Here is an 18799-nt window from a genome sequence, read left to right as displayed (position 1 = left end):
CACATCAATCAGGATTTCGAAAATTACACAGCACTGAGACTGCGTTGGTGAAAGTCGCTAATGACTTACTAATTGCCTCCGACTCCGGCTCCACGTCCATTCTCATTCTCTTGGATCTCAGTTCAGCCTTCGACACTATTGACCATGCCCTACTACTTAATCGCCTCGAACATGTATTTGGCTTGTCAGAGACTGTTCTTGACTGGTTCAAGTCATATTTCACTGACCGCAGTCAATTTGTTTTTATGGGTGGTTATAGGTCCAAGGTTGGTTCTGTTCATACGGGTGTTCCACAAGGGCCAGTCTTGGGTCCTCTACTCTTTAGTATGTACATCTTTCCACTTGGTCAATTACTATAATCTCTCAACCTTTTATGCTGATGATACACAGATCTATATCCATACTAGACCGGGTCAGCAAGTGAACGTTGGGCATCTTTCTAACTGTATTGCTGAGATAAAGATTTGGATGTCCAATAATTTTCTGTCTCTAAACAGCTCAAAAACAGAAGTCATGCTCCTTGGATCTCCACATCAACTGCGAAAGGTTGGGTCTCCTACTCTGTCTGTTGATGGCGTTGCACTGGAGTTTAAGTCCAAATTATAAAATCTGGGTATCATATTTGACGCCACGCTGTCATTTGAGCCTTTTGTCCAGAATACAGTTAAGACATCATTTTATCACCTCAGAAATATAGCCCGCCTACGTCCTATGTTATCCTTTTCGGTAGCTGAGAAGTTGATTAACTCTTTTGTCTTTTCGCGCATTGACTACTGCAATGGTCTTCTAGCTGGGGTATCTAAATCATCACTGGATAAATTGCAATATCTTCAAAATTCAGCTGCTAGAGTACTATCTGGGGTCAGGGCCAGGGACCATATAACCCCGGTCTTGGAGTCCCTGCACTGGCTACCTGTTAGGTACCGTATTGATTTTAAAATCCTTATGCTGGCCTATAAATCTCTGCACAATCTGGCACCTGAGTATTTGACTGATTTATTAATCCCCTACACACCACGTCGCAATCTGCGCTCCTCTCAGAGTGGTCTTTTGGTTGTTCCGAAGACACGGCTTCATAGGTGGGGTGACCGAGCATTTTCTGTCTATGCTCCTAAGCTCTGGAATTCTCTCCCGGCCGACATCAGGGAAGCAAATACATTAGTGACTTTTAAATCTCTTCTTAAAACATTTTATTTTAGGATTGCTTTTACATGAACTTGATTTTATGTGTTTATTTTCTTGTATTTACATTTTGTTTATTCATTTGCTGTTATGCTTGTCTGTAAAGTGCTTTGAGAAAGCTACTTTTAAAGGCGCTATACAAAATAAATATATTATTATTATTATTATTAGAGTTATATTAAAAACTGCATGTCTTTGATCTTCCAAGTTGTTTAATGACGGTCAGCGGTGTTGCAGTGTAAAAGAAGTAAAATAAAGTACATCAATTCATAAGAAGAAAAGTGCTTCACATGACTCCAGGGAGTGAACAAAGGCCTCTTGTAGTGAATCCATGTGTTTTTGTAAGAAAAATATCTATATTCAAAGCGTAATAATCACTTTAATCTAGCTTGCTCCAACAGTTCCAGGCAGATGACGTCTGAGGTCGGTTTTGCGGAGTTGATGCTGTTTCTAAACACTTTAATTTTCCAACAATATACCACAGATGACCATGAAATATAACGGGGTTGAAATTTTACTGGACTTATTGCAAAAGTTTGCACCCTATCACAAAACTGAGCTATTCATAAATGCAGACTGCATGGCTATAGGTGTTTGTTTTTATAAACCTGTGCCAATGGACCTGATTGAAACACCTGAAATGCACTTATTTAAATAAAAAATAATTAAAACACACAAATATGTATTTATTTAAATATATATTTATTTAAATGTAAATATATACATTTAATATACATTTAATAATATATACATTACATTTATATGTATGTTTTTATATTAATGTATTTTAATATATTTACAACACAAAATATATTTTTTTATTTATATTTATTTACAATTTTTATATTGAAAATATATATAAATATATCTTAATTGTATATAATTTAAATATAAGCAATATATTATTAAAATATGAAGCTATGTTCTGGTAAATTCTCTAAACTCTCAGATTCATGTTGTCCCCCATATTTGTATAGCAAGGGACCCTGTTTAGACTTCTAGCTTTGACTGACCCAAAATAATTTTACTGTTATTTTTTTTTACATCATTACTTTCCCTAAATTGATTAAAAATAGCCTCGGTTGGAGTTTCTGTTGCTGTCCGCTGCTGCCCTCTGGTGGTAAAGAATGTGTTTTTGCATTAAACCGTTTTGTGGAGGTAGAAAGACCAAGGATATATTATAGACATGTTTCTTAATTAGTGCATGAAAGCATTTTGTCTTTTTGCCGTTATATTCAGAAGAACAAACATTGTATGGAAATATTATAATAATATATATAGTTTATTTGAACACCTACACAGTCCAATGGGCTACATCTCAAATTGGTACTATACCAGTAGTTTTCATTCTGCATTGTAAAGTAAACCATTTAATATGTAAGTATATTTACATTTCAGTCGTTGTACTCCACCTTAACTGATGCAGTTAAATATAAAAAGAAAAATTGGATAAGTCCACATTGAAAAATAACCAGCTAAGAAAATTTACTCTGATCTATCATGAATTCTGTTATAAAATAATTATTTGTGCCATCCCAAAGAGGCACAAAATCACTTTCACAGACATGAACTGTTCGTTCCTGGTGCATGACCTGCCCAACTCAATCCGAGAAGTCCTTAGCCATCTTCAAGAAACGGCTAAAAATTAATCTCTATCTTCTTCGTATGAGCCTTTAACTCTAGCACTCTCTAATCTATTTCTATGCTTGCTACTTGTCTTCTTATAAGAGAGAGAGAGAGAGACTCTGACACCAGCATTCTCTATTCTATTTCTAATCTATTTTCTTGTTTTATTTTTTATAGAAAAAAGACTCTTTAACACTAGCATTCCCAATTCTTTTTCTGTTCTATTTACTTGTTTTTATTTTTATTTATAATAAAATAAAACCTTGCTATGTGTACTACATTAGGCTAACCTAGTCTTGTCACAGCAAGACTATAGGCACTTACATATTATTGCCATAAAAAGCACTAACATATTATTGCCCTTTTTGTGGTTTTGGTTTCTTCTATGATCATCATTTAGGTCACTTTGAACAAAAGCATCTACTAAATGTAACTGTAAAAGTTTTGTAATAAGACGTTAACACATACATTAGATTTGAAATTAGATGTTTATTGTATCATTTTTACACTTGACAGTTAGAAACATTCATACCAACAAGAATAAATAAATGAATAAATATATAAATATGTTATAAATTAATCAGATAAATATAAATATCAAACAGGGCCCATATTCGAAAAACATTTGATTTTACCACTAAGAGTTCCCCTAAATAGCAGTAAATGTTTTTAGCAAAGAGTTTTCTCTTTAAACCTTTTCACAAAGCTGCTGAGACAAACTTGTACTAAGGAACAGAGAGAAGTCTTCAGTGAGAGTCAGGGGCGGGGGTTGACCTCGTTGCTATGGATGATGTCAGCATGCTTACTAACTATGCCCTCAGTGATTGGCTGATAGTCTCTGTCAGAGATTTAGTCATAGAAATATTTAAGAGTAAAGATAAAGATTTAAAATGTAAAATTGTTGCCACATTCAAATAAAGATTTTAAAATGCAGGCTAAGTGTCACTAATTAAACAAGTATGTGTTCAGCTAATTGTCAGCCTCTTATATAGGTGTGCTTCTCATAATTAGTGAATATGCATAAAAACTGCCTTTTAAATAACAGAGTAGAATAATAATGGCTTGAAGTAATCCAAACTGGACGCAATGAAATCAAGTACATAGCCTAATCAAAGGAAAATATAGAGTTCTAAACTGAAGGTGATACCTTTATAAATGCTCATTATGGTCAAATATTTTAGGATAGTTTGTGGCTTGGTCTTAGTGACTAAGGAGTTCTCTTCACTACTTCTAACGTTTCACAGATTTAAGAGCTAGTTTTAGCACTAAAATGCTTTGGGAGTCCTAAATTTAGGATTTGACATGCCCATTATTTTTAAGATTTCTTTTAAACAGGTCATGTAATGATCTTCGTTTAACATTTGTTGTGACTGCAGGCCCAGATGTTTCTGCATTTAATCTTTGATGTATTGTCTTAATTTCTTCGAGGAAGCTTTTAGGATACTGTTTATGTACAAGACTTTTGTATATCTGTTTTCTGTCTTCTTCAGACTTTGAATCCAGCTTCTTTAGTGAGAAAAAGAAAAGAAAAAGAGAATTTGATGCCATCAGATGAGTGAAGCACAAAATGTTACAGTCATTCTAATATTGCTCAATTTAAGAATCATTAATTTTATTTAACATGTGAACTGATGTTATACATAAGTAAGTTTAAAAAACAAACAAAAATAATTATTTCCTGTAAAGCAAACTTACCTTCAATCTATCAATAATATTTTCAGTTTGGCTTAATTTGAGTTTGCCAAGGCCAGTTGCAATGCACACCGTCACTGTAGTATTCACCTAAACAGAATGACACAACACTGTGGATTTAGCACTTATTTAGGTGGATTTATACATTCTTTATACAGCTGAGTTAAGGCTGCTCTATGCCTGCTCAAAATTCAGTGTAAATGTGCAATGCCAGACTAAATTATGGAACTTCACCCCCTAGTTTCAAAGTATACAATTTTATGACACCTCTAAAAAACATTAAACAGTTTGGTAAAGACATCTAAATGCCACTTCAGAAGCGTTTCTGTGCTACTTTTGTGGAGTAAAATTTGCATTAGTAATGAGGTAAGATAAAGCAAGAAAAATCACATAGAAATGAATAACTGATACAAGTCAGTTTGACTGACTGATTGCAGGTCAGTGTACTGTAAAATAAACATGCCTTACCGAACAAGTGAAGTTGTGACATTTGCATGGTCCTTCCTGCATGAGAAAAACAGTCCACTGTTACTGCTTTATTAAAGCAGACTTGTTGTAAAGTATTGTCTGCCATTGGCACAACCATTTTGAATCTACAGTCTCAGAATAAAGACACTATAAAACACTTTAACTAGTACAATTTAGGCTACTAAAACATACCATCTAGAGTTAAATAAGGTACAAAGATGTACCTTTTAGCTTCTGTACCTTAGAGTACCACTCCAGTGACAGATTTTACACTTTTGTTTATGAGAGCATAGAAATTGAAACTGCTAAGTCAAAGCAGAATTTCTTCTTTGGTGGTAAAAGGATTTTAGCTTATACAGATGGAACAATCATGCAAATGGAAAGGAAGTCAGAGCAATGCACAAATATGATACTATCTTGTGTTATTCTGATAAGCATTAGTCTGTGGTTCAACAGCATGTCTGAGACCCAGTGTATTAACAGGTATCTAGATGTTTCAAGTTTCAAATGCACATTCTGGAGCCCAGCAAACACTCCAAGAGCTTTAAATCAAGTACAAAATCAAATGCAGTTTGTGAGTATTTTTTTTTTTTTTACCTCATTGCAATTTTCTGGGCAGTTCTGTAAATTAATGAAAGAAAGACAGATGTTTGAACATTAAGAAATGTATACATTTTAAACATCCTAAAAAGAGTCAAATTTGTAGCATGATTTTTAGTACTTACCATAAGTGTCCTATCGTCACCCAGTCTTACTGTATTCAACATATTTTGGAAGTCTATATCGAACTCTGAAACCTGAGCAGAAAGACCGATGGCCAGCAGAAATATGAAGCATGCATAGGTATTCATTGCTCTATTTCGGAGTTGTCGTCAAGTTGTAAAGTTGTCGTGAAGTTGTCAATTGATCTGATTGATGAGTTTTCAGGGCTTCAGCTTTTAAACTCCTGAAAGAGTAAAAATTCCATAGAAGCGGGAAATCCCTGTCGTGCTGAGTACTAGTTATTTGTCATATGCCCACAAGCAGCTTTACCTAAGGGCCACATGCAGTTACCGTACCTGCCGTTCATTAACACATTATCTCCTGAATCTCTCATTTTCACCTGGAAAATTTGGCAGCATCATTATGAGAATATCCTTCCAATTCTGTTTGGACACAGAAATATGACTCTGAAAGAAAGGTTATCTCTGAAAAGGGACTTTTTTCAACTAATTTACTTTTGACTACTCACAGCTTTCCTTTTTCCTCTGTGTTTAATGCAAGACTTAATACAATATCACTATAAATATATTCTTAAAATTCTTAAAATAATGTTGATGCATTACAAAAATCCTGTTCCTTATACGACGAGCTTGAGTGACTCACTAAATGCTAACAGATGATCATGATGTAGCTTAAAATAAGGACAAAAATCTTGTGCACACCTGTGAAATAATAATTGAGGTACAACAAACTTGGTGAAATTAAAAAAGTACAGAAATTACAAAACTGATCACTGCTAGAAATAATGACTATTTTCAAACAGGTTTCCTTTTCCATCTGCCATTTGATGGAGAAAGTTTTGTCCTTAACTCACATCATTGGTTGGGCCAGTGCAGCTCTGGAGGACTGATGCATAATTTATTATATTTAATTTGGCAATACAAATACACATGGCAAAGTGAATTAATGAACAAATTAATCACTTTAAACCAGGAAAAGATAACCCGAGTTTTGTCCTGAAAAAATTGATTTTACAATTTTCACAAAGAAATTGCTAGTAAATATCGCAAATATAGAATTACAAGTATTGAAGAATTAAACATGAAATCTTTATGTCGAATGACTAAAATAGTATTTTCTTGTAACATGCTCCAATACATTTTATGGAAAGAAATCGTGAATTGTTTACTATGAATCCACTTTCATTCGGAAATAGTTAATAAATTTCACAACCAGTTACAAAGAATTTATAAGAATTGAAGAATGAAACACAAAAATTGTAACTATAAAGATTGCGATATTATTTTCTTCTAAAATGTATTCCAAAAATCTTTATTTACACCTTAAAAAAATACATACTTTCCAATACAAGAATACAAAATTATTAGTGATACATCTGTGATACATGATATGAATAAGTCTTGTTCACCTTTATCGGAAGTTTTTCAGTCAGACTTTATATTAAGTGGCCTTAACTACTATGTACTTTTAAATTGATCATTTGGTACAATGCACTTATTGTGTACATAAAAGTGTTTACATTGTACTTTTATTTGAAAAGTAAATGTAATTAATTTCTGTAATTACATTTATAATTACACTGTTGACCCATCCCTTACACCTTAAATCTACCCAAACCACCAAACCTGTCCCTATAACCTTATCCGTTTCCCACCTCAGTAGTAGCAAAACTGTTTTGCAATACAAACTGAGCACTGTACACTATGCTTATTTTTTGATGCAAGTACAGTAGTTTAAGGGTTAGTTCACCCAAAAATGAAAATTAGGCTGTGTTTTACTCACCACAGAGGCATCCTAGGTGCATATGACTTTCTTCTTTCACATGAATCTAGTCTGAGTTATATTAAACATTTTCCTGGCTATTTTAAGCTCTATCATTGCAGTCAGAAGGTGTTGTAGTGCATCAGTCCAAAATAAGTGAAATAAAAAGCACCCATCCATAAAGTGTCTCACACAGCTCCAGGGGGTGAACAAAGGCCTCCTGTGGCAAATCGATGCATTTTTGTAAGAAAAGTATCCATATTCAATAAGTATTAACAATTTTAATGTAGCTTGCACCACCAGATGCACAAGGATGCAGCTCTGAGCGGATGACATATATGAGGAGAGCGTTTTGCATGCGCTGGTGAGTCTCGTGAAAACCACTGTTTGTTAGCAGGAGCAAGGGAAGCAAGGTTTAGCGCGTTCGCACCGCATCGAGTTAAAAACATCTCAACTTTTCAGAATGCCACAAGCGCACCACAGGTCATGTGACAAGAACCAACCAATCAGCTTCATCCTTAACAAAGTTGAAAGCTCAGCCAAGATGAAGGAACAGCTGATCATAGCTGTATATGAATTACCATTTTTAAATAAATTTAGTAGCAGAGCTACTGCAAGTGATTTTTAGTGCTGCAAATCCATTTATCCATTGCTGAAATTTCCACGTCTCCATGGAGAGGGCAAGTCATGGTTGCTTAGCAACGGCAGACACCAACAGCAGAAAGCGGCACGTCTAGCGTTTTCCTCGCATTTTTAGGCGCGATATGTGAACAACCCCTTACTTTAGCAAAGGAAAACCAGACTCCTCTTGGCTTATATCGAAATCCTCCGACATTCTTCTTTACAAATCCTAGTTTTTAATTAGTGACCATTGGTTGATGGGCGCTTTTTATTGAGCTTCTTTTGGACAGAAGCACTGTAACACCCACCCAGTGATAGAGCTTTGAATACCCAGGACAATTTTTATATAAATCCTACTGGATTTGGCTGAAAGAAGAAAGTCATATACACATAGGATGACTCAGGGGTGAGTAAAACACAGCCTAATTTAAATTTCTGGGTGAAGTAACCATTTAAGTCCACTTAAGTGCGACCAGTTATTTAATATTTCATGTCCTTAGGAATGAGTGAATGAGTAGCAACACCATCCAGTGAGATTAAAATGACAGAACTATCAGAATCTTCATAATACATGAAAGATAATAGATGACTAATCTCCAGTTGTGCCTACTGTGGAATTTGTTTTGTTTATTTTTTTTTTCTCCTGAGTTTTGACTATTGTGTTTGATGAATCCTGATGACTTATCTCTTAGAGATATATAGACAGATTGTTGCTATTATTAAGTCTTACTCTGCTCTGCTCTGTGAACTACTGTTGATAACTTAATATATCACATAATAAACAGTGTTTGGCTGTTCTAAAAGTCCATTTATGATATGTGTTTGACAGAGAGATGTGGCAGGCTGCTGGGACATGTGAAGCTAAGAGCTCTTCAGATCCTGCTGAAGTGGTAGGACAAATATTTCTGTCCAAACCAGCTGAGAGTGGAAAATACTAAAATAGGTTACCCTTTTATGGATTACTATGAGAAGTGAGTGCAATATTAGCTGCGTTCATATCCAGAAAGAACTCTTAATGCAGGAGAAGACTGTGTATTTGGAGCTCTCCTCTTACAGAAAGCGGGACACATGGGGTTATGCTTCAATAAGTCTACAGCTGCAGTGGCCCCCTACACTGGGGTTCAAAGCAATGAATCAGGAGACCAAGCTAACAGCGCCATGCAAACTTCTATTTGGGACGATCCAACCTCTGCAGCCCAGGCTGCCAAGAACAAGACTGACCCTGGGGTGTGGAGCAGGAGAGCCAATCCTCCCGCCAAAGGCTACCTGGAAGCTAGGAGGCAAAGGTAAAGAGGAGCTTCAGACATGCAGGGAGGCTGAGGAAGAGGAGGACACCGTCAGAGATGAAGTGGTGGAGCTGCTGAATTTCTCTGACAGTGAGGGGAGCCTGAGGAGTCAGTATTGTTAATGTACAGTATAATAAGATCAAAACAGTGCAACCATTCTGTGTGGTTTGAAAAGGAAGACTGAGTCATTAAAGATAGATCATTCAGAAGAGACATTTTTGGACTCTGATTCATCATCCTCTTAACGGTGGATCCACAATATGTCAGATGTGGTTTTAAATAGATTTCAGACATAATCTTAAAAGACTTTGAGTATTATTTATATTTACAGCATGTTTCTTGTACAAAACTCAGATCATTTGAACACATTTCTGTTCCTGTCAAGTCGTCGTTATAAATATAATTCAAATACAAACCTGATTCCAAAGAAGTTGGGACACTGGGCAAATTGTGAGTAAAAAAGGAATGGAAAAATTTACAAATCTCATAAACTTATATTGTATTCACAATACAATATAGATAAAATATCAAATGTTGAAAGTGAGACATTTTTAAATGTCATGCCAAATATTGGCTCATTTTGGATTTCATGAGAGCTACACATTGTGACAGGTAGCAATAAGAGGCCGGAAAAGTTAAAATGTACATATAAAGACAGCTGGAGGAACAATTTGCAACTTATTAGGTCAATTGGCAACATGATTGGGTATAAAAAGAGCCTCTCAGAGTGGCAGTGTCTCTCAGAAGTCAAGATGGGCAGAGGATCACCAATTCCCCCAATGCTGTGGCGAAAAATAGTGGAGCAATATCAGAAAGGAGTTTCTCAAATAAAAATTGCAAAGAGTTTGAAGTTATCACTATCTACAGTGCATAATATCATCCAAAGATTCAGAGAATCTGGAACAATCTCTGTTCGTAAGGGTCAAGACCGGAAAACCATAACTGGATGCCCGTGATCTTCGGGCCCTTAGATGGCACTGCATCACATACAGGAATGCTTCTGTTTTTGGAAAACTGGGACGCCATGTCATCCGGACTAAAGAAGACAAGGACAACCCAAGTTGTTATCAGTGCTCAGTTCAGAAGCCTGCATCTCTGATGGTATGGGGTTGCATGAGTGCGTGTGGCATGGGCAGCTTACACATCTGAAAAGGCATCATCAATGCTGAAAGGTATATCCAAGTTCTAGAACAACATGCTCCCATCCAGACGTCGTCTCTTTCAGGGAAGACCTTGCATTTTCCAACATGACAATGCCAGAGCACATACTGCATCAATTACAACATCATGGCTGCATAGAAGGAGGATCCAGGTACTGAAATGGCCAGCCTGCAGTCCAGATCTTTCACCCATAGAAAACATTTGGCACATCATAAAGAGGAAGACATGACAAAGAAGACCTAAGACAGTTTAGCAGCTAGAAGCCTGTATTAGACAAGAATGGGACAACATTCCTATTCCTAAACTTGAGCAACTTGTCTCCTCAGTCCCCAGACATTTGCAGACTGTTATAAAAAGAAGAGGGGATGCCACACAGTGGTAAACATGGCCATGTCCCAACAATTTAAAATAAACTTATTTTTCCCTTACAATTATACATTTTCTCAGTTTAAACATTTGATATGTCATCTATGTTGTATTCTGAATAAAATATTGAAATTTGAAACTTCCACATCATTTATTCACAATTTGTAAAGTGTCCCAACTTTTTTGGAATCGGGTTTGTAATTAATAGTAAATGAAATTGAATAAGTTGTTGTGATTTTATATTTGTTTAAATAACCAGAACTTATAGAGCTATTTCCTAGATTTGTGTAAAGCAGGTTTATTGGCAGTTAATAATGATGGGAAAAAAATGTTCCACGTAAGTCAGCTCATCTGTCACACAATGGAGTTTCTAGTGCTACTCATTGTTATTCAAGGGCTCGTGAGAGATACGGCCTGGTTATAATTACTCATACAAGTATGGTTGTTTAGATGCTTAAACTAGATTACTTCTGGCTGGAAATAGATAAACCTTTTGTCTGAATAGTGACAGAATGCATGAATCACAATTTGTTGGGTACAGATAACAGGGTTTCCTTTTCTGCAACAGGAGAACATGATTAGATATTTTTCTTCGAAGTCAGGGGAAACCCACTGATGGCCTTTATGAACCCAAACCTGCATATTCTCTTTGGGATTTCTGTCTTTTTTTCCAGACACAGGGATGTCCTTTACATGATATTTTCATGCAATGGGTAAAACTGAATTGACTCTTAAATGAAGGAAATATATTAAAGGTATATTTGTCTAATGTTTAGAAATTACAATTTTAATAAAGACACAATATATACTGAAACATGATGACACATAGCTGTTTGTGATTCTTATAAGCCATTAATTTGACCTTACATGAACTTGTTTAATACTATTATAAGGTGTTGGACTGTTTCAAGTTTTTGTGAAGGAGGATTTGGACACAATGGAAGTAAAGATATTTTTGTCTGTATTATTATAATGTGGATAATATATGCTGTTGTATGGGGCCCTCAGTTGGTTGGAGGCCTCTGGGCCTTTTAGTGATCCAAGATGTGTGACATTGTATTTGTTCTTGATCATAGAGGAGAACGGGCTGGTTGTCACACTGTATTTCAGTAGATTTAATGTTTTAAGTCAAAAGTCCAATTACACAAATAAGAATAATCATGAAATTAGAATGTTTTTGAACACATGAACCAAAATCACAGTTTGAACTGAAAAGTTGAACTATGATGCCAGAACAAGTAGCATATATGCATTTAACTAAATATCTAACTATAATGTGATGATTTATTAAATTTACATTTACATTACATTTACATTTATTCATTTAGCAGACACTTTTATCCAAAGCGACTTACAAATGAGGACAGTGGGAGCAATCAAAAACAACAAAAAGAGCAATGATATATACCGGTAAGTGCTATAAGTCTCAGTTAGCAGTTAGCTTAACACAGTACACGTAGCATGAGCTTTTAAATAATATAATAAATAAAAAGAAAACAGATAGAATACAAAAAGAATAGAGCAAGCTAGTGTTAGAGGTCTTATATATATATATATACAGTACAGACCAAAGGTTTGGACACACCTTCTCATCATTCAAAGAGTTTTCTTAATTTTCATGACTATGAAAATTGTAGTCACAATGAAGGCATCAAGGGCTATTTGACCAAGAAGGAGAGTGATGGGGTGCTGCGCCAGATGACCTGGCCTCCACAGTCACCGGACCTGAACCCAATCAAGATGGTTTAGGGGTGAGCTGGACCGCAGACAGAAGGCAAAAGGGCCAACAAGTGCTAAGCATCTCTCGGGGAACTCCTTCAAGACTGTTGGAAGACCATTTCAGGTGACTACCTCTTGAAGCTCATCAAGAGAATGCCGAGAGTGTGCAAAGCAGTAATCAAAGCAAAAGGTGGCTACTTTGAAGAACCTAGTATATGATATATTTTCAGTTGTTTCACACTTTTTTGTAATGTATATAATTCCATATATAATTCCACATGTGTTAATTCATAGTTTTGATGCCTTCAGTGTGAATCCAAAATTTTCATAGTCATGAAAATAAAGAAAACTCTTTGAATGAGAAGGTGTGTCCAAACTTTTGGTCTGTACTGTATATATATATATATATATATATATATATATATATATATATATATATAGCCTATACACACACACACACACACACTAGCTTGCTCTATATACATACATAATTGCATAATAAATGAAAAAATAGAATACAAAAAGATTAGAAAGGTAGTTCGATTTTATTTTTTTAAGATTAGAATTAGAATAGTGAGTGTTAAAGATGGAAGAGATGTGTTTTAAGCCGATTCTTGAAGATGGCTAAGGTCATTCCACCAGGAGAGAACATTTAATTTAAAAGTCCATAAAAGTGACTTTGTGCTTCTTTGGGATGGCACAATCAAGCGACGTTCACTTGCAGAGCGCAAGCTTCTAGAGGGCACATAAGTCTGGTAAATGGGTGCAGAGCCAGTGGTAGTTTTGTAGGAAAACATCAATGCCTTGAATTTTATGCGAGCAGCTATTGGTAGCCAGTGCAAATTGATAAACAGAGGTGTGACCTGTATTCTTCTCGGCTCATTAAAAATGAGCATTCAATTACTTATTAAACATTTAATAAGTGTCGTATTAAATCCACGGGACTTGATGCATTTAAGCTTCGCTATTTTAACAAAGAACAGAAAAGATCTGTCTTGACAAACTGTGTTCGCTCGGGGCTCACACCTCATCCCATTTTGTCTCCTGTGACATGCCTGTGACCTCGGTGTGTTTAGCTAATCTGTTCTCATTAAGTAGCTGAAGATTTTCACTCGATCTGAACCAGCTGGGAGGAGTCCCAAACATAGGCTATGCGCTACTGCCACCTGCGTGACAGGTCAAGCCGTTCAACCAGCGTTGCCAGACGTACGATAATTATCGTATTTGTACGATACTTTTTACATCTGTACGATGTACGATCAATAATGAAAAAAATCCCGTAATGTACGATAATTTCTGAATTTTATGAAAATGTAAATGATGGTAGTTGCAGTCATAGGGCTTCTTTACTCATACACGAAATGGGCTCATTACAGACACTCTAAATGCGTTCGTGTGCACCTCAGGGTGTGTTAAGAATGCAGGAGGGTGCCCTGCTTTAAAGCCAACGAGCACTAGTTGCGGTCCATGACAGCAAGAACCCCTTCAACATCTGGCAACACGCAGGATTCCGATGACAGCGGCTCAGATGTGAAGTTAACTACACCACGCATCAACAGCTAAATTCCTTCTTCATTGGACACGAGTCACGACAAAGCAAGTGTTAAAAATCATTTTAATATGTTAATATGCGCCGCGAAGCAGACAGTCGCTGAAAATAATGGGATAGTATTTTGTCGCACTGCTTCTGTCCAACCATACGCCTAGTTATCTATTGTGGTAATTTGCAGGTCGTGTCAAAATGTTGTTGGTTTAGAATAGATAAATAACTCTTTTGACTCGTGTACGATATTTTTCTTCCAAATACGATAATTTTGAACTTCTGGTAGGCTACGATACTTGGACATTTCCAACCTGGCAACACTGAGTTCAACACCTGCACTCATACTTGCCTAACTTTTAACAGTCTTACAGTAGCTACCGATATAAACGGTTGAGCTAAATTAATTTAAATGTAAGTCTTTTTCTCCGTGTTTGTTGGGAATCTCCTGCTGCGCACATTCTGCCCACTAAATTGTCTTTGATTTGAAATGGTTGTCGTCTAAAGCTTGTGAAAACAGGAACGGCTTAATTTCCTGAGGAAAAAAAACTTCATTGAAATGTTGCACAGGGCGTCGCATTAGCATCAAGTGCTCGCTTTAAGTAGGGCCTGGCCTTGTGCTCCTTTCAGTCCATCTTTCAGTCAACGCGTTAGAAGTCATTGTGTTCACATACTAAACCTTTCACAAAGACACAATAGCTTGCGTGTAGTTCAAACGCTGCTGATTAATGTTAATGATCATTAGATGGAGAGCATGCACCTTTCACTGCAAATAAAATGCAAAATTTAACGTTTTTACGTTTCCACGCTAAAATACTAAAAACGTATGCTACTTTTTTTTGGCAGTTTGATGGCAAAAAGGTGAGAATCATGTAGGATGTCATATTTGAAAAGTACCCATAAAAAATGTAACTGACTTCTTGGCTGTTTCCCACATGATATAACCTTTAAAATTGGCTTTTTGTGTAACCTGATATATTAAGGATGATATAATAATAATTAGTCTTCTATAAAATCAATGAATGTAGATGCTGAAGCACAGTCTAAGTTGTTATTCAAACAGGCTTGCGTGCAGACACTTGCATGCATTACAGTCTGTGTTAAGGATTTTGCCTGTTGTTTGTGATTATTAACCAATTTCATCCCTTGATCTGAAGGTTTAAATCTGTGTTCTGAGGATGAAGGGAGCTGCTGTAACCTAAGGGGTGTTAGATAAGAGGATGATGCATCTCTGAATCAGTGAGACACTGTGCTAATACTAGCAGTGGGGGGCACACAGAGGCTCTGAGGGTGGCTTGTGGGGGTGAGAGATGACTAATTTGAATGGTGAGCTCTCCTCCCCTTTTCCTGCTGCATCTGTCCTGTGGCTTTTCCCAGGGTCCCCTTCCCTGTTGGACATCTTGACCTACTGTGAGATTACACCAGATCACATCACAGAAAGTCTGTCTGCATGTAAACAAATTTAGAAATCCACACACGCCTGGAAATCCATCAAATAAAAGAGGAGAGATGGGACAGCAGCGGAAGATTGATGCACGATCCGTTTCTTGCTGTTTCAGGCTCTTTCTCTTTCTTTATCAATGTACTGCATGTCGTTGAGAGCTTCCAGAAGTAGCCTACCTGTTTGGAGATGATTTAGGATTAAGGATAAGAGGTCTCATGACAGTGCTCTCATAATAAGCTTTATTCTTCTCTAAAGCCATTAATCATGTGAAATGCAACCCTTGAGCCAGTGATGAGTGTTGCAGCACAGAAATCTTCCTGCAAACTCTCATAACTAAACACACATTAATAATCTGCTAATAATGTTTTTTTTTTCTTTACTGTAAGGTAAATATTTTTTATTATTCCGAATGTATGTATCATTTAATTTTGGATTATAATAATAATTGTATATGTTTTTTATACAATGCACTTAGTCTGTGTCTTTCTATTTCAGACTTAATTTCCATTCACCTACAGGGTGAAAGAGTCCAAAAGGTCATATTATTAAAGTTTAAATCATCTGACTTCCCTTATATTTGATCATATGCTTCTGTTATTTTAAAGATTAAACATCATTGAACAGATTCCTTGGGCATTTCTGTATTCTAGCCTTTAGGGTTTAACTAGATTAAAAGAGTGGAACAGAAACATTGTGACGAGTTTGTTAATCAGTGTGTTCTTAGCAGGATTACTAATCAATCCTTATCAAAGCTATTAGGCCAGCCACTGCACAAAGCCGCCATGCTAACGGGCTTTAGCATGTCTTAGTCTGCTGCAGAGTAGAGACAAGAAGAAGACACAACCATGTCTAAAAGGCTCTGTCTACGTTGAAGAGACACACCATGGCTCCAACAGCTGCCCTTGGAACTCAGATAAGCTCTTTTTTGTCTTCTCATGCAACACAATTCCAAATGAGTGTAATTGTGTTCCTCATTTGACCCTTGAAGTTTTCATTTTAAGTCGTTTTTTTTTATTTTGTTATCAATGCTCATTTCCTATGTTTTTATTTAATTGTGGTTGTGAAGGTCGTTGTCTAATAAATGAAAATAATTTGTAATGTGCAAAATCAACATTATTTCACATTTGAAAGAGTGGCAAAATGCCTGAAATTATAATGAAATAAGTCAACTGCTAAAATAATATATACTACCGATATAATGATGCTTGTGGTTTCAATTATTTTAGCTACGATGTATGAATTTGGATATTTGCTCCTATCCTTGTGATCCAGTATAATGGATTATTACTGCTGAGTGAACTATTTTGTATGCATTGGTAAGCAAGTATGCCAACATAAATTCCTAGTACATTTTGAAATAAATGTACCTAAATTTAACTTAAACTGAATCTGAAGATTATGCATTGTAGTCTTCCACAATTAGTCACTCTGTTTGATTACAGGCTACTTGATATTGCATTTTATATACACAATATATACTTTAATGTAACCAATTATTTTTAGTTAAATACCTATGTATTTAAATGTTTTTTCACATTTGAGATAAAATGTTTTTTTTTAGATAGCCTAAATGTTTAAATTACATTTTCACAACAAAAATCATGAATTCAGTTTTAAAAATATATTTCATTTTATTTCATCCATATACAAACGTTTTATCGAATACGAAGATACCCATATAAGAGCAATGTGTGTAAAGAAACACGTTAAATATTGGCTATATCTATTAATTAAATATGTGTACAAACAGAGAGGCCTGTTTCATCTAGAGGAAATCAAATATATACAAAAACGCTGTATAAAAATAACAGCGAGTGTTGTTTTTTCAGTCTTGAAGTGAATCCTCGATGTCAATGTCCACATCAGACTCTTCTGTGAAATATCTCTCCTCGTCCTCTCTGCCCTGAGATCCGGGGCTCTTTGGTGGCACTGCGAGCCCCAGTTTGGCTAGTTTGGCTTGTTGTTGCTCAAGACTCTGCTTTCGCCACTTGATGCGTCTGTTCTGGAACCAAACTTTAACCTGGAGTTGCAAGAAAGAAAGTTTAGTGTCTGAATTGTGTGGACTCGATGTTTAGGCTATATTGTAATATAAATGCATTCATAATTCCATTTCATAACTGATGTTTATTAACCTGTGCTTCAGTGAGCTGGAGAGCAGATGCCAGGAGGAAGCGCTCGGATCCCACCATATACTGCTGCCGCGCGAACTCCTTCTCCAGTCGGGACAGTTGCTCAATGGTAAAACTTGTGCGCATTCGCTTTGATTTCCCAGCTTTGTGTTTATAGTGAGAGTGGACTGCTGCTTTAGCCAGTACGGCTTCTGTGCATGAGAGAAGTCACATTGATTAGGGAATTATAACATTGTTCTGTTATCTCAGTAAATATCTTTTAAAATAAATTCCTTACAGTATATTTGTCAAACATTCATACCTTGTGCATATATAGCTCCAGGGCATGTTGTCTGGTAGTTGTAAGGCGGGTAGCAGAAAACTGGATACCCAGTCTGCGTCATGATACTCTGGCTGTACGCAAAGTGTGGCATTTGCGAGTACACATGCCCCGGGAATGGGACACTGGAACTCGAGACTGGCGCTCGATTGGTGATGTTCCGATACACACTTGTTCTGTCTCTCTCCGTGTGGTCAGGCCTTGCAAGCAGAGCGTCGATTGTGAAGGATTTCCCTGTGCTCGGTTTTGATGAAGTGGCATAGTCCCGATGGAGAGGACGCACTAATTGTCCATAAGTTTGATAAGCTCTTCCAGGCATCTGCATGGCTTCTGTTTGGGTAGGTAAAAAGTCCAAAAGGTGTTTAAAAGTGATCCGCAGTATAGATGTTCTCGAACTTGTGAAGAACGCAGTGGAATGAAGCTTGGAGAGCCAGCTGCTGTTTTATACCTGCTCAGGGGCGCGAGGTGTGAACGACCCCCAGCGCGCTTTTGTCCTTTTAAGTGGCAGATGAGTCAAACGAGCGGCTCTACAAGAGATCCAATTAACTGATGGAGTTGTAACAAGCTGAGATTGTCAAATATCCTAATGGCCCTCTGCACTACATGCCCCCGGAGGTAGCCCAGAAACACAGAGAGGGGGTCAAGAGCCGAGAGCCAGGAGGTACAGATCTACTGCAAATTCCTGCATGGCTGTGCGACACAGAAACGTCCCGTGAGAGTGCATTGATGTTACCCAAATCATATTATTTGTCCTGTAAGAGT

General features: G+C 36.5%; 1 protein-coding gene across 1 annotated transcript; it reads right to left on the bottom strand.

Annotated features, from left to right (window-relative positions):
• Window positions 1-17310: 17310 nt before the first annotated feature.
• LOC132111178 (homeobox protein notochord-like) lies at window positions 17311-18462 on the bottom strand. The gene is made up of 3 exons (XM_059518338.1): window positions 18020-18462; window positions 17722-17909; window positions 17311-17609 (listed from the first exon to the last, which is right to left on the bottom strand). Exons 1-3 carry the CDS (start codon window positions 18360-18362, stop codon window positions 17415-17417), a joined length of 726 nt encoding a protein of 241 aa, XP_059374321.1. The 5' UTR covers window positions 18363-18462; the 3' UTR covers window positions 17311-17414.
• Window positions 18463-18799: the final 337 nt, after the last annotated feature.

The sequence above is a fragment of the Carassius carassius genome, chromosome 30 (genome assembly GCF_963082965.1).
Source record: "Carassius carassius chromosome 30, fCarCar2.1, whole genome shotgun sequence".
Taxonomy (NCBI): Eukaryota; Metazoa; Chordata; class Actinopteri; order Cypriniformes; family Cyprinidae; genus Carassius; species Carassius carassius.
Note: the sequence above shows the minus strand (reverse complement) of the source record. Positions and strands in the feature narration are given on the sequence as shown.

Excerpts from the sequence above, each read along its gene's own strand:
- LOC132111178 (XM_059518338.1), bottom strand. The coding sequence starts at position 18,362 with ATGCAGATGCCTGGAAGAGCTTATCAAACTTATGGACAATTAGTGCGT. Across the intron at positions 17,910-18,019 it reads TGGAGCTATATATGCACAAG|AAGCCGTACTGGCTAAAGCA; the intron begins GTATGAATGTTT and ends TCTCATGCACAG. Across the intron at positions 17,610-17,721 it reads TCCAGCTCACTGAAGCACAG|GTTAAAGTTTGGTTCCAGAA; the intron begins GTTAATAAACAT and ends TTGCAACTCCAG.